The sequence below is a fragment of the Microcaecilia unicolor genome, chromosome 3, assembly GCF_901765095.1.
Source record: "Microcaecilia unicolor chromosome 3, aMicUni1.1, whole genome shotgun sequence".
Taxonomy (NCBI): Eukaryota; Metazoa; Chordata; class Amphibia; order Gymnophiona; family Siphonopidae; genus Microcaecilia; species Microcaecilia unicolor.
The window spans coordinates 93,363,399-93,377,927 of record NC_044033.1 but is presented as its reverse complement, the minus strand read 5'-3'; the positions used below and the strand labels follow the sequence as shown (position 1 = coordinate 93,377,927).

Here is a 14,529-nt window from a genome sequence, read left to right as displayed (position 1 = left end):
ATTACATTTTGCACACAAATTGGGCGCATGCCCAAATATGTGTGAGCAATTTTTGGTGACTTTTATAGAATCAGGGGGATAGCGGCTAACTGGCTATATTGAGCGATATAGCTGGCTAGCGCCAATATTCAGTGCTGGGTTTAGTGGTTAAATAGGACCAGATAAAAAGCAGTCTTATCTTTAACCGCTAGATTCTATTCATGGTCCCTGAATATTAGCTTAACCGGTTAATTTCTGGCAGTCAAAAATGAAACCAGAAATTCAATGCCAATTGCCGGATACGTCACAGCATTGAATTTCTTGGCTTAGCTGCAGCAGCGGGTTTTAACCATACTGCCTGCGACCGGCTGATATCGGCCTCATTGTATTTAATGACTATGCCCTTAGAAGGCAATTCTATGTGGGTGCCTTAATTTAGGCACGCTGATTCCATGCAGTGAAAGCCTATTTTGTAATGGCATCGGAGCACCCAGATTCTGTTATTAAATATTAGCTTAATCCAGTATTCGCATGTCTTCCATTTAGGAATTCACAGTTAACCAGCTACAGATCTGGGGAAACTATGGACGCCTAAATGCATTAAGGGCACACATAATGTCCTGTATCCCGTATGTTGAACGCATTCAGTGGCAATCCTGCCCATGCCCACCCCATGCTCCGCCCACGTGAACACCCTTTCCCCTTCCATTTACATACTATGCCACTTAGGTGTGTCCTTAAAAAATAGTGCTTAGGAGTTTTGTGCCACTTGAGCATGTTAAATGTACATTTGCCCATAAAAGTGACAGTATTCTGTACACGTATATGCTCAAGTGGCATGTGAATGTGGGCACCATGTTATAGAAGTGCCCTTTTAAAGTCTACCCTCACCCCTCCCTTCTTTTACATTTGTGACAATTTGGAACCCCAATCCCTTTTCTCATTTGTCCCTAACAAAAAAAAGTTATTTTGTGATAATTAAGGTTTCCTAACGCCCATTACCTAAACAACATCCCTCATACTTACCTTTAATGGCATTGCTTTCTCTGATATACAGTATGCACACTCACTCTAGTTCCCAGGCTGGTCCATGAACTTCTACACTACTAGTGACACTTGTATTCTCCCAGTATCAACACATATTTCCAGTGCCTTATTTCTGCAAAAGACAGGTTCTTTTTCTAGGGCAAAAAATATGAGTATTCCTTAACTTGTGAAAGGAAAAAGAGCATCAGAGGAGGAAATTCTTGACAATACATATCTAAGAGGTAATCTTGGAAGCAACTATATACTACATTTTTTCTTAATTATTGTTTAAATATTTTCCCCTAGATTCTATATATGGTGACTAAAGTTGCAAGTGCAAATTTGGCAGTGCACAACTTAACTGTTTAACAAGCAAATTGGCACTGATAATTGGGCCAATAACAAATAATTAATGGCACTCAGAATTTAAGCGCGCAACTTTTAATGGGCTGTGATGGCAATATTGCACGGAAGTCGCTAGCGTGGCTTAGTAAACAGACCCCTAATTGTATTCTGTAAAGTGGGGCGAGTAAATTCTAATGCACTGATCTCAAAAAGGGGTGTGGCCATGGGAGGGGCATGGGTGTTCCCAGAAACTGGTTTAGTGATTTGAATATGTCTCAGATATCTCAAATATCTTTGTATTTTGCACAATACAGGATGAAGTACGTTTCCATTTTGAATTCTCTTGTGTTGCATTACAAGCAGAGTCTGGCTTGGGATGATTTCCACTTCAGTTTTTGTTTGCAGATTTCCATTTGTATGGTGTAGTCATTTGTTCTGTATTTAGTGAAGCTCTATCCATGTTCTGTGTATGTGACCAAGGTGAGGTATTCTGGTAGCACATAGGTTCTGCACAATCTGGCTTTTTGAAGAGTTGTATTCTAGGGACTGGTGCAATATTGGCAGTACTGACTTTTCTGTGGCCAGTGCAGGGGATGTAACTATTGAGGGAATGGGTCCCTCAGTGGTCATCCCACCCATTAAGAATAGGATGGCCCTGCATGTGAGTGTTAGCATTTTTTTTTACTAGAAAAGAAAGCACTGGACTGTTCTAGGTTGTGAAGAAATTTGCAGTACCAACTTAACCAGTCTGCATTTCTGATTAGGTGTTTTTTTCCTCCTATCATCACTTTTCCTTTTTCTCTTTGCCTCTGGGTTTCCTCTTGGATCTTTTCTTTCTTGTGGACTGATCAGTGGCGTAACCAAGGGTGGGCCTGGATGGGCCCAGGCCCACCTACTTTGGGCTCAGGCCCACCCAGTAGCAGTGTAGCTGGCAGAGATCCCCAAGCCCCACCAGCCAAAAACTCCCAACAACCGTCCCTCCTGCATACCACGTAAATAGCAGATCTTCGCCTGCAGTGAGCAGCGACTGATACATACTGGTTTCACCGGCCCCACATCCTTCCCTCTGATGTATTCCCACCTATGTGGAAAAAGGAAGTTGCATCAGAGGGAAGGCTGTGGGGCCAACATGAGCAGTGTGTATTAGTTGCTGCTCGCTGCCACTGAAAATCTGCTATTTAAAAGGTATTCGGGGGAGGGGGGATGTTTGAGAGACCACATGGCATGCAGGCGAGAGAGGGAGAGACCAAATCATTTGTGGGTCAAGGCAGAGTTTTGCCCACCCATCTTGGGCCCAGGCCCACCCAAAATTGGGTATCTTGCTACGCCCCTGGGACTGATACACCCTTGGCTCTTTTCAATTTCCTGGTTGGAAATACTGGAAGTGTAATTTGCTAAAAATGTTCTGCATATTTGCTTTACAGTATGAAATTATTCTTAGTGATTAAGTAATTTTAAAAAATGCAACATTCTGCCTACTCCTTCCTATCTTTGCTTTTTGACAGTCTAATGAGACAGACAACCAACGTAGACAAGACTCAAAGTATTTAAGTTAAGGCAGTGGAAGAGTCATTTAAGGGAGCCAGTTGCCAACTGGTCATTTTTGACTGGCCTGGCCAGTTTTGTAAAGGGGAGGCTGGCAGGACAGAAAACTGGCCAACGTATGTGCCAGCTTTCTGCAGACTGCCAATCACTCCCAAATTCCAGTTAGAATTGTGCCACCACCACCTCTTTCCCCACTCCCCCATGGTTGGTCATCTTTCTCTCTCTCTCTCTCTCTTCCCACCTCCCCCATGGTCTGTATATTCCCACTTTTTATTCTCCTCCCCCTCAGGCCCAGATTCTCTTCCTCCCTCCCTCCCCAGTAGTCTTCAAAATTTTTGTTGCCAGCAGCGACAATAATTAACACACATTGCCTCCGGCTGGCCCCAGATCTTTCCGTCGGCCATGTCCCATCCTTGTGATGTAACTTCCTGTTTCTGCAAGGGTTGATATGGAAGAGGGATGGCTCTGGGGCCGACCAGAGGCAGTGTGTATTATTAACCATTGCCGGTGACATAAGTAAGTTTGAATGATCATGGGGGAGAAAAGAAAAGAGAGAGAAGACATGCCACATCTGCAGGGGGGAGGGGAGAGATGCTGGACTCACAGAAGGAGGGAAGAGGGCTAGAGATGCTGGCCCCGGGGGGAGAGAAGAGAGGGGGAGAGATGCTGGACCTAAGGAGGCAGGGATAGATGCTGAACCCAGGGGAGGGCAGAAGGTAGAGATCCTGGACAGGAAGGGGAAGAAGGAAAGAAAGTGGGAGATATACTGGTTCAGGTGGGGGGGGGGGGGGAAGAGAGATTCTGGACTGGGGGAAAGGGAGAGAGAGATGATGGACCCTGGAAGGGAAGGTAGAAGGTGGAAGATGTTGGACCGGAGAGGGGGAGAGGAGGGAGTGAGGGAGGGAGTGAAGCTATACTAAGGGGGAGAGGAAGGGAGAGATGCTGGGATCATTTGTCAGTCTTTCCAAATCCTGCTGGAATCATTAGTCTTTCAATCACTTCTATCCTATTGTATCATATATATTTTATTGTGTTTAAAATATTATATTGCTACTGTATTCCTTATGTGCTTACCTATTGAATTTCACCTGTTCATATTTCCCTGTCTGCTGATCTTCCCCATATTTTACAGTTTCATCCTTTTTTAAAACATTCTGATGTCATTGACATATATGTGGTATATCCAAAAAAAGCAATCCTGAACCTGATCCTGTCTCTCTATCTCCCCCATACCCACATCCAGCATTGCCCCTCTGTCTCCCTATCCCCCCCGTGTCCAGCATTGCTCCTGTCTCCCTATCCAGCATCACCCGCTTCCCTATCCCTTATATGTCCAGCATTGCCCTGTATAATGGTCAGTGCAGTAGCTTGAGAATCAGGGGAACCGTATTCGATTCCCACTGCAGCTTCTTGTCATTCTAGGCAAGTTATCTAACCCTCCATTGCCCCAGGTACAACATAAATACTAGGGCTGCAGTTCGATTAAAATGTTTAATCATGTGATTAAAGGTGAGATTTAGACAGCAGTCCAAGGAGATTAGATTGAGAACAGGCTATCTAGCCCATTATAAACCAGTAGGCATAGCTTGCTGGCAGTAGGCGGAGTCACAAGTACACCCAAAACAATAGCAAACGCTATTGAAAGCAATAGTAAAATATTATTAGAAATAATGGACTGCCTATGAGTGGTCCATCTGTAAAAAGTCAGTCAAAAGCTGTTCCAGTTGGATAGGCAGTGCCTTAAAATGTGGAGGACAAAAGATTTTTTTTGTTTTTACTTATTTGACAGCTTTTTAATTTATTTGAAAGCGTTCCATATGTAGATGAATCAAAACTGAATATCACTAAAACAGCTTCAAAAGTTATTGTAGCTGGTGGAAACAGCACTAATAAATGTGTATGTAAAGTCTGGATAAACAAATTAAAACAATCAAAGTTTAAAGCAAATGCCCACATGAAGACTCATCTCTTTGAGAAAATTTACTGCAAGGATCAAAACACATGAGACACATACACACTAATAGAATTGCATCAATACACTCCTTTCTGAATTCTCTTCCCCATACTTTCACCACACTTAAAAACTCTACCCACAGATAAAATTGTTATATCCTAATGCTCTCTTGCTATTGTTCTATCGCCCTATCATTTCCCCATTGTTACTTTCCATTGTTCTATTCCCAAATGATATCTTGACTTTGACTGTCTTCCCATAACTCTTCACAATGTAACCCATAACCGTACTGCGACAAATTGTATTTCCATCATTCACAATGTATTGTAAGCCACACTGAGCCCGCAAATAGGTGGGAAAATGTGGGATACAAATGCAATAAAATAAAAATAAATAAATAATACGTGGTAGTAATAATGAAACAATGATGGAATATTCACATAGAGGGCAGCCTGAGCCAACAGGTAGTGACGGTAGCTGGCCTTGCTGAGTTTAAAGGGGGTCTGGATAGATTCCTGAAGGAAAAGTCCATTCATCGTTATTAAATTTGGTGTTTTGCCAGGTTCTTGGGGCCTGGATTGGCCGCTGTCAGAGACGGAGTGCTGGGCTTGATGTTCCTTGGGTCTTTTCCCAGCGTGGTGGTGCTTATGTGCTTTGTATGAACTTGGTGGCAAATAGTGTGCTGAACTAGACAATGTTGGCACATTTAGATTGACTCTGGACTTCGGTATAAAGGTAGCTCTGCCCACATTATTCAATAACTGTATTTTAAATAATAGTAATAAAAATATCAAGTGCATTTTTATAACATACCTCTGCAATTCACAAAACAAAAGGAGCAAGTTCCCATATGCCATCTTTTTCTTTTGATCTAGGCACAGGAAAAAAAAAAAAGGATTTAAAATGATTCTAGGTTTCAACCTAATTCATGTTTAATGTGGGGGTATAAAAGTAATACATAAATAAATAGAAACTCTGAATGTTGAGCACCTGGTTCTCATAATTTGATGTCTGTTTTAATAGCCTTTTACCAGGAGAAAAAAAAAAAATCTCTGAACGAATATAACAGGTGTTCCCAAAACTAGCCCCTCCAAATGACACACTGATTATGATTTATCAAAAATTACCACTCTACCTATGAAAAATTATTCCGTTATTATTCTTCCTCTGTGTACATCCGTATACTGCACAAGCCGGCATGTTTGAAAATATAAGATTAAATACAAATGCTACAACAATAAAGAGCAACAACGTCCATGCAGCAGATCACGGGTTTGCTTGCTTTGTTTTGAGAGTACGACGATGACGGCTGCGCGGGGAAGGGGAAACTGAGAGTGACCTAATGGTTTCATCGTTTTGATGTGTTGGTTTCCTTTCTATTAAACCTCCTTGTTGCGAACGAACGCTTGTAGAAGCCCCAGAATAAGGCTTGGTGTACAACGAGAGAAGCTATTGGAACCCCAGAATGAGGCTTGGAACGCACAGAGAGCTAGCCGGAACAGCACTCTTTGAATAGTGAATATCCCCCAAAAAACCGCAACCCGAGAACTCCAAAAATTTCCGCCTTCAGCATTTAAATCAAGCCCGATTTGGCTGGAAACTCACCCAACTGGCAACACTGGTCAAGGACTGCTGCTAAAATTCAGTTTCTTCTCTTGCGGTTGCAATTTGCTTAGCAACAGAGGGAGGGGCTGAAGCGTACACAGCAAGAGGCTCTCCGTTCTCTGCGTATGGGACCAACACAATGATAAGGAGGAAGGTGTGAAGGTTAAAGTGAGGTAGGAAGGAGGGTGAGTCGTGAGTGATGTTACTTGGGGAATTGCCTTCTAGGATGAATAATACCTGATTTCCAGCTGTGGGTATTTGTTCTGATTTTCTTTCTTGGGGAAGAGAGAGAATTTATTATTATTTTTTCATTGAAGGGAATATAAGTGACTGTAGTCTGCATGTTTATTCAAGGAAGAACAATTAGGCTGCTTAAAATGCACAGTATACAGGTGCTCATTTTCAAAGCACATAGACTTACAAAGTTACATAGGTTACTATGTGCTTTGAAAATGAGCCTCATAAACAGGGCCACCGAGAGACTGAACCGGGGTTGGGCAGGGGGGCCCCCCCCCCCCCCCATTGCTGCCGTTGCCTAAATACCTTGGCTGGTGAGGATCCCGAGGACCTGCCAGCAGAAGACGTCTTCCTCCAGCGCTGACTGCCTGCACCTGTGGCTGCTTTTCCTCTCAGGCACGCATGCTCAGCAATTGGGCAGAAGAGCAGTGCTGGTGGAGGCTCCAGGTCCTCCCCAGCCTCCAAGGGGGTCCCGGAGCTGGAGGTTTCTCTCTCCTGCTCCTATCGGGACTCAGGAGCAGTAGAGAGAAAGAGAGACCCTGGTGCTGGGCCCCCCTTGGAGGCCTGGGGAATTCCCCCCCCCCCCCCTTTGGCGGTCCTGCTCATAATATAAGTGTGCTCAGCCCATGCTGATTCAGTAGTCATGGCTTGGAGACAATGTAATAATGAGATTCCCTAAATAAAAATAATTTAAAAATGACATTGAGGCCCTTTTATTAAGCCATGCTCAAAAGTGGCAGGCACTGTTTGTAGCATATGGGTTTTCTGTGCATTGGTAAATGGATGCATTTGGGTAATTTCTTGTAATGGCCACGTGCTAATTTCCCGATTAACATATTGCCATCATTACCACTGGAGCCTCTACTGCCACCTATTTACTAAGCAGTAAGGGCTCTGGTGCTACATCTATGCTAATCGGGCAACATGCGGCAGTGTACCTGTGCTGTCCGATTAGCACTGGGCACGCCTCCTGCACCAAAAAAAACTTTTTTAGCATGGGATTAGCATGTGCTGATTGGCACACTACCGCAGGACACCTCTGTGTGTGCCATGGCAATGCTTTTTTGGCACTTGGTAGGTATGTTCTAGTGCCTACTGCAGCATAGTAAAAGGGTCCTAATGTTGTCTCCTCATCTCAAGAGAGGCAATTATTTAAAATGTGACTCAAATATACAGGATCAATTTATGGTTTATTATTATTTGATGTACTGTTTTATAAACATGGCAGAACAGTTTATATATATATAATATAAACATTTTAAAGAGAAAGAAAAGGAACTTTATTTTTAATCAGTTTAAAGTAACCTAAGCATTCATATCGGAACATGATCCCACATTCAAACCGCAAATTAACAAACAGGTCATGTAAACATACTTCGGGCCTCTTTTACCAAACCACACTAGGGATTCCCGACACGGTAGTGCTGAAAAAGCCCATTCACTTTGAATGAGCATCAACATTGCTGCGCGGCAATCGCTAGTGCGGTTTGGTAAAAGGGGCCCTAAATCTAGTACAGTTTCAGCCAGAAGACATTTTTGTTCAATCACAGCATAAACATTATATCTGTTATTGTGTGACAGACCTTCCTCCCTCAGCCTAGGTATTAGTAAGCCAGAAGCCTGTGTATAAAGATGAATATAAAAATGTATATTTAAATCAGTACAAGCAAACATTTTAAAATTTTATTATATAATTCAGTTAGGAGTTGAAACAAACTCTTTTAATCATGAATAATTACATTGTTGTTGAGGCAAATTAATGGGGCTGTTTTAAAATAGCATCTTCCGAAAACAACTACCACCTGCTGCAGTTATAAAGAAATCCTAGCAGCTGCTCTCTTGGCCTTCCCTGGGTATCACCTAAAGCATGTGTGATCAGGGCTGGTCTGACCTTCCCTAGGCATCGCCCAAAGCATGTGTGATCAGGGCTGGCCTAGAGGTATTTATTATTAGGATGTTGGACGTGGTGGGGGGGAAGGTCCCTGAGCTGTCTGTCACTTGGTATAGTGTGCATGGATGAGGGTTTACCTAGAGCAGTGTTTCCCAAGTCAGTCCTGGAGTACCCCCTTGCCAGTCAGGTTTTCAGGATATCCACAATGAATATGCATGAAATAAGTTTGCATACAATTAAGGCACATCAATCTCATGCATATTCATTGTGGATATCCTGAAAACCTGACTGGCAAGGGGGTACTCCAGGATTGACTTGGGAAACACTGCTCTAGGCAAATCCTTATCCATGCACACTATACCAAGTGACAGACAGCTCAAGGACCTTCCCCCCATCATGTCCAGCATCCTAATAATAAATATTCTCTTCTTTTCTTTCCTATATCTCCCATGAGGTTTCCAGCATCTTTCTTTTCCTCCTCTTTTCTTCCTCTTCCTCAATGGTATCCAGTATATCTCCCGTTCATCCCACCCCATCCTTTCTCCTGGAGGTATTCAGCAGCTTCCCTCCCCTGCCTTACTCCATCTGGGGCAAGACCGGCACAGCAGACAAGTGTCTACAAAAGACTCATCGCAGAGGGTGCAGGGGTTTTGGCATCTGCAAGTGCTTGAAGCCCACCAAGTCCTGTCCTCTCTGAAACAGGAAATTTAGAGGGATCGGGCCATGAATTATCCATAGACACGCTGACTGCAAAAAAAACCCCTACACAATATCATGGTGCCCTAGGCAGATGCCTAGTCTATCTAGCTGACCCTCTGGATAGATAACCAATTACCGCCCGGTAGCATCCGTCCCTCTGGTAGTAAAACTGATGGAATGTTTGGTTACCAAACAACTTACCGGTTACTTAAACAAATTTTCAATACTACATTCATGAATCTCAGTCAGGATTTCGATCCAACCACAGCACCGAAACAGTACTAAACGCTCCTAACCAAATTTAAACAAACAATTGCAACTGGCAACAATGTTCTCCTCTTACAATTCACATGCCCAGCACGTTCGACATGGTTAGCCATAAAATACTATCAAACATCCTAGAATACTTCGGGATTGAAGGAAACGTATTGAAATGGATTAATGGCTTCCTAACCACACGAACATACCAAGTGACATCAAATTCGAATACATCACCATGGAAACTTGAATGTGGAGTACCTCAGGGATCGCCGCTATCACCAACCCTTTTCAACCTAATGATGACTCCACTGGCCAAATCACTATCCAACCAAGGCCTCAATCCCTACATTTATGCAGACGATGTCACGATCTACATCCCGTTCAAACATGATCTAACAGAAATCACAAGTGAAATCAATCACAGCTTCCAAATAATGAACGCATGGGTGGATGCATTCCAACTAAAGCTCAATGCAGAAAAAACACAGTGTCTTATCCTCTCATCACAATATAACAAGATCAAACACACCACTATATACACCCCAGACTACACCCTTCCTGTCTCGGACAGCTTGAAACTTCTGGGAGTTACAAGTGACCGAAATCTCACACTAGAAAGCCAAGCGAAAAATATAACAAAGAAAATGTTCCACGCAATGTGGAAACTCAAAAGAGTAAAACCTTTCTTCCCAAGGGAAATATTCTGCAGCCTGGTACAATCAATGGTGTTAAGCCACTTGGATTACTGTAATGTCATTTATGCCGGATGCAAAGAATAAATCATTAAGAAACTCCAAACTGCCCAAAACACTGCAGCCAGACTCATATTTGGAAATGCGAAATACGAAAGCACCAAACGCCTAAGAGAGAAGCTACACTGGCTCCTACTAAAAGAACGAATTATGTTCAAAATCTGTACTCTGGTTCATAAAATCATTCAGGGCGAGGCCCCGGTATATATGTCAGACCTCATAGACTTACCAACCAGGAAAACAAAAAGATCATCACGCACATTCTTGAACCTCCATTACCCCAGTTGCAAAGGACTTAAATATAAATCAATATATGCATCTAGCTTCTCCTACATCAGCACACAACTATGGAATGCACTACCAAATGTCATAAAAACAACGCACGACCTGGCAGCCTTCCGGAAATTACTAAAGACCAACCTTTTCAAAAAGACATACCATAATGATCCTTCATAAATGACCTAACATCAAAAATCTACCAGAACCCGTCAAAATCGAACTCTCCATACCCGTTTGCTTCAATCAATTTGTCACTAATGACAGTTAATGCATTACCCCCTTATCTCTCACGCCTGAAATGAACTGTTTATCTAACTTACTTTATAATTTAATTCAACATTTATGAACTTTAAATGTAATACTACTTTGTATTTCTCCTTCCGCAAATGGTGTTCGCCATAATGTAAGCCACATTGAGCCTGCAAAAAGGTGGGAAAATGTGGGATACAAATGCAACAAAAAAATAAATATGAATATAGCAGCTCCCCCCCCCCCCAAAAAAAGAGGGGGGGGGGGGATTTTTGAAAAGAGGTGCAAAAATTGGCAGGCTATGGTAAATAAATGAAGTATACAAAAGATGTTAGGATTAAGCCCAAAATGGCCCACAAAGAAAGGAACAAGTTCTTGTTTGAAGAGTATAAGTTGTATGCCTGAGAGAGCCAAGTAGTGGTGGGAGAAAACAGATTTGTGGTGTTGTAATTGAAAGTTTGACATTACTACTGCTCCTTCATGGCACATACCATACAAACACTGGAAACATAATGTGGACACTGTTTAAATGTACATTGAAATAATGGTGCTAATGTTAATAGGGTGCTATAAACTTAGGTGCCCTTTTACTAAAGCTTGCAAAGTGATTAGAACATGAATTAGCATGCAGTAACTGTGGTCACGTACTGCACATTGTCACTGGGACAGATAGTGAGGATGCATTTCCCTACACCTGAATAGGAGGTGGGTCGTGCGAAAGCACTCTGACAGTGCAGATGCATAATAAGAGTTTTTCTGTGTGGTAACTGTCTGGGAATATGCTGGAAACACTCCCGATCGACAGGGCAAATGCGTTGTTCTACCTGCACCATAATTTGGGCACATACCATTTGCTAAGTGCAAAATTTTACAAGGGCCCCTTAATAATAATACATAAACAGGTGATTTTACCTCACCACAGCTCGTTTGGATTTTCAGCTTGTTTAGATCTGGCTTCTTTTGGAGATACAGTGCCATGAATGTTTGTTTATGGTTTTAACTACTGTTTTTATTTGGCTCTTTCCCTTCCACATGAACTCGACCATTGCAGTTAAGACTCCTGCTACATAGCAGGATTCCCTCCAGAACTTAGTCTATCTGTATCCCATGCCTGACCATTGGATGTCATTGTTGCTATGAGTACTATCTCCATAGCATCCATGGCTGGCTCAAGAAACAAAAGCTGGGATCAATGCCAGCTGACACCAGGGCCAGTCCCCTTTGTTTTCTAAAACTCAAGCACTTCTGTCTAGTACAGCAGCAAATGTTATTTTAAACATATACTTATTCCAACAATGTGAGCCTGAAATCAATACAGCAGATGGGACTCTATCTACAAAAGTAATCTTTCAGTTTAAATACATGATAAGAATTTGCAGAAGGTTAAATAAGACTGCTTTTGAGTATTGTGTTAATGTTAACTAGATATAAAGTGTAGCAGATCACCGATTTGATAGGTTTCTAGACTAGAGCATTTAATGTTTGTTGTATGATGATCATTACATGTAGATAGATATTTGTAATTCTTTCTTTTTCAGTTTTGAGAGTCAGAACATGAGTCGTGGCTGTTCAGAAAACAATAATTTTCCCTATAATAATAATAAAATGGTTTTGGACATGATTCTCTATTCTTTGCTTGGCGTGCCTCAGCCCATCAACTGGGATAGCATTGCAAAGCTTGTACCAGGATTTACATCTAAAGAGGTAATTGTGTCTAATCAGTACAAGAACAGTAATACAGTAGATATAGTCCTGTGAAAAGAAGACATGGTAGACATAGCAGATGAATTTCAAATGGGCAGACTGGATTGGCTAGTTTGGGGGGGGGGGAGAGAATGGGATTCGATATACCGCCTTTCTGTGTTTTTTTGTAACTTACATTCAAAGCGATTTACATAGTGTATACAGGAACTTATTTGTACCTGGAGCAATGGAGGTTTAAGTGACTTGCCCAGAGTCACAAGGAGCTGCAGTGGGAATCAAACCCAGCTCCCCAGGATCAAAGTCTACTGCACTAACTACTAAGCTACTATCTCCTTAGGTAGATATACTGTACTTACAGACTCCCATATGTGATCCTAAATCAACTTTCTTAATGTCTTCTGAGTTCTTAATGCCTTTTCCCACCACCAGTACCACCACTGTATTCAGTGGATATAGACAAAGAAAGTTATTCTTTTATATATTTGTAGCCAAAGGCATGGTGCAAAACAAAGAGTTATTTTAATGTTCAATTTTCCCTTGACTTCTAGTAACATACCATAGCACTACAAATCAGATTTTCATTTCTTTCCAGAAGAGATTGTCTAGGGTTGGAGAAATTACATTTTTAATTATTTTTTTTAATCTGCTTGCTTGATCTTTCTTCTTTTCTCACCTTCACTGCCCCTTAAAATTACTCAAGAAGGTTGGGTACACTGGAGCCAAACCTTGAGTGCTAAAAGAAATGTGGTCCTAGATTTTTGTAATTTCTTTAATGCATAATTGTAGAGTGCTGACTGGTAGACCTAAAAGGTCGAAACTTAAAGAGCTTCCGTACCCTGAGTATTTTCAGGAATACACTTATTCTTCTTGAGTGTTCTCCTGTGCCTTATGGATGGATGGATAAACCTCAAATAATTCATTAATTTGAAAAGAATAATTTAACCTGAACATTTGGAGAATTTAGGGAAGAAAGAGTGAGTTCATGTGCCAGAAACTGCATTTGGTCAGACTCGCAAGTTCTAGTAAATCTTAGACGCACTTTTTCATAAAGCCTGTGAACTTGGATGTATATTCATAGTACCACCCCTCGCAGTACTGTAAAGGCATGTTGACTGAGTAAAGTGCTTTGAAACAGCGTCTAACCCAACAGTTACTCTCATGCTGCTTGCCTAGTGGTAAACTGCTCCAGATTTGTAAAACACAGTCCTGTTACAGGTGTAGCCTGGCTAACCTATGACTTTTTCAACTCCCATCTGCAGTTCTCCAAAGCTTCCAATGGGAGTCTTGCCCACCCCTCGCAACAGTCACTCAGGGGGTCTTTTACTATAGGTTAGCTCGAGCTATCTGCAGCAGGTCCCATTTTATTCCTATGGGCCGTGCTGCAGATAACTCAAGCTAATCACTGTTTTGAATTCCTAGGTAATAGAATTTGAACAAATTTGAAATATGTTGTCGTCTTTTTTTTTTCTTTATTTAAAAGGATATCTTTCTGATTCTCTAAGGCGAAACTGTTGCTGAAAAATAAGTGGACATCCAAGATTTCTTGCTATGTTTTCTAGTTAATTTGTCTCATATATGTGGAGTGCCATGTGTCCCATAGGGAGCTAGAGAACTTGTTCTTGTGGAATATTGCATTGCGCAAAATGATTAACTTGTACATATATTGTCTATGAGACTATAGCTGTACAGCTGGAGTAAAGAAAATGTCAAATGGAGAAACACCTGAAAATCCAAGCTCTCAACAACCTTATACATGTCTGTTACATACATTTAATTGCTGCTGTCGAGAGAGCGTTGCTGGCTTGGCTATGTTTCTTTAGCTTTTTTTTTTTTTTGCTTTCCCTCAGTTTACCCAGTTTTAACTGGCTCAGAATAGTGTTGTGCCATTTTTCCTGTTCCAGGTTCAGTTAATGAGTTCTTAGTAAGCAGTTTGGCTTGTATAAAATTGTGCAAATAGGATGGTGTATGCTTATAATATCTCTGTAATGCCTATAATTGCTCTG

General features: G+C 41.7%; 1 protein-coding gene across 3 annotated transcripts in view; it reads left to right on the top strand.

Moving 5' to 3' along the window:
* Positions 1–6,397: 6,397 nt before the first annotated feature.
* KIAA1841 (KIAA1841 ortholog) overlaps positions 6,398–14,529 on the top strand; it is a 155,845-nt gene continuing 147,713 nt past the window's right edge. For 2 of the 3 annotated variants that reach the window (XM_030196181.1, XM_030196183.1), the window contains exons 1-2: positions 6,398–6,627; positions 12,361–12,526. In XM_030196181.1, the coding sequence (XP_030052041.1) occupies positions 12,377–12,526 (150 nt within the window). In that variant the 5' untranslated portion in view covers positions 6,398–6,627; positions 12,361–12,376. Of the gene's footprint in view, positions 6,640–12,360; positions 12,527–14,529 lie in introns of all 3 variants that reach the window. The other variant, XM_030196182.1, reaches the window with a different exon arrangement.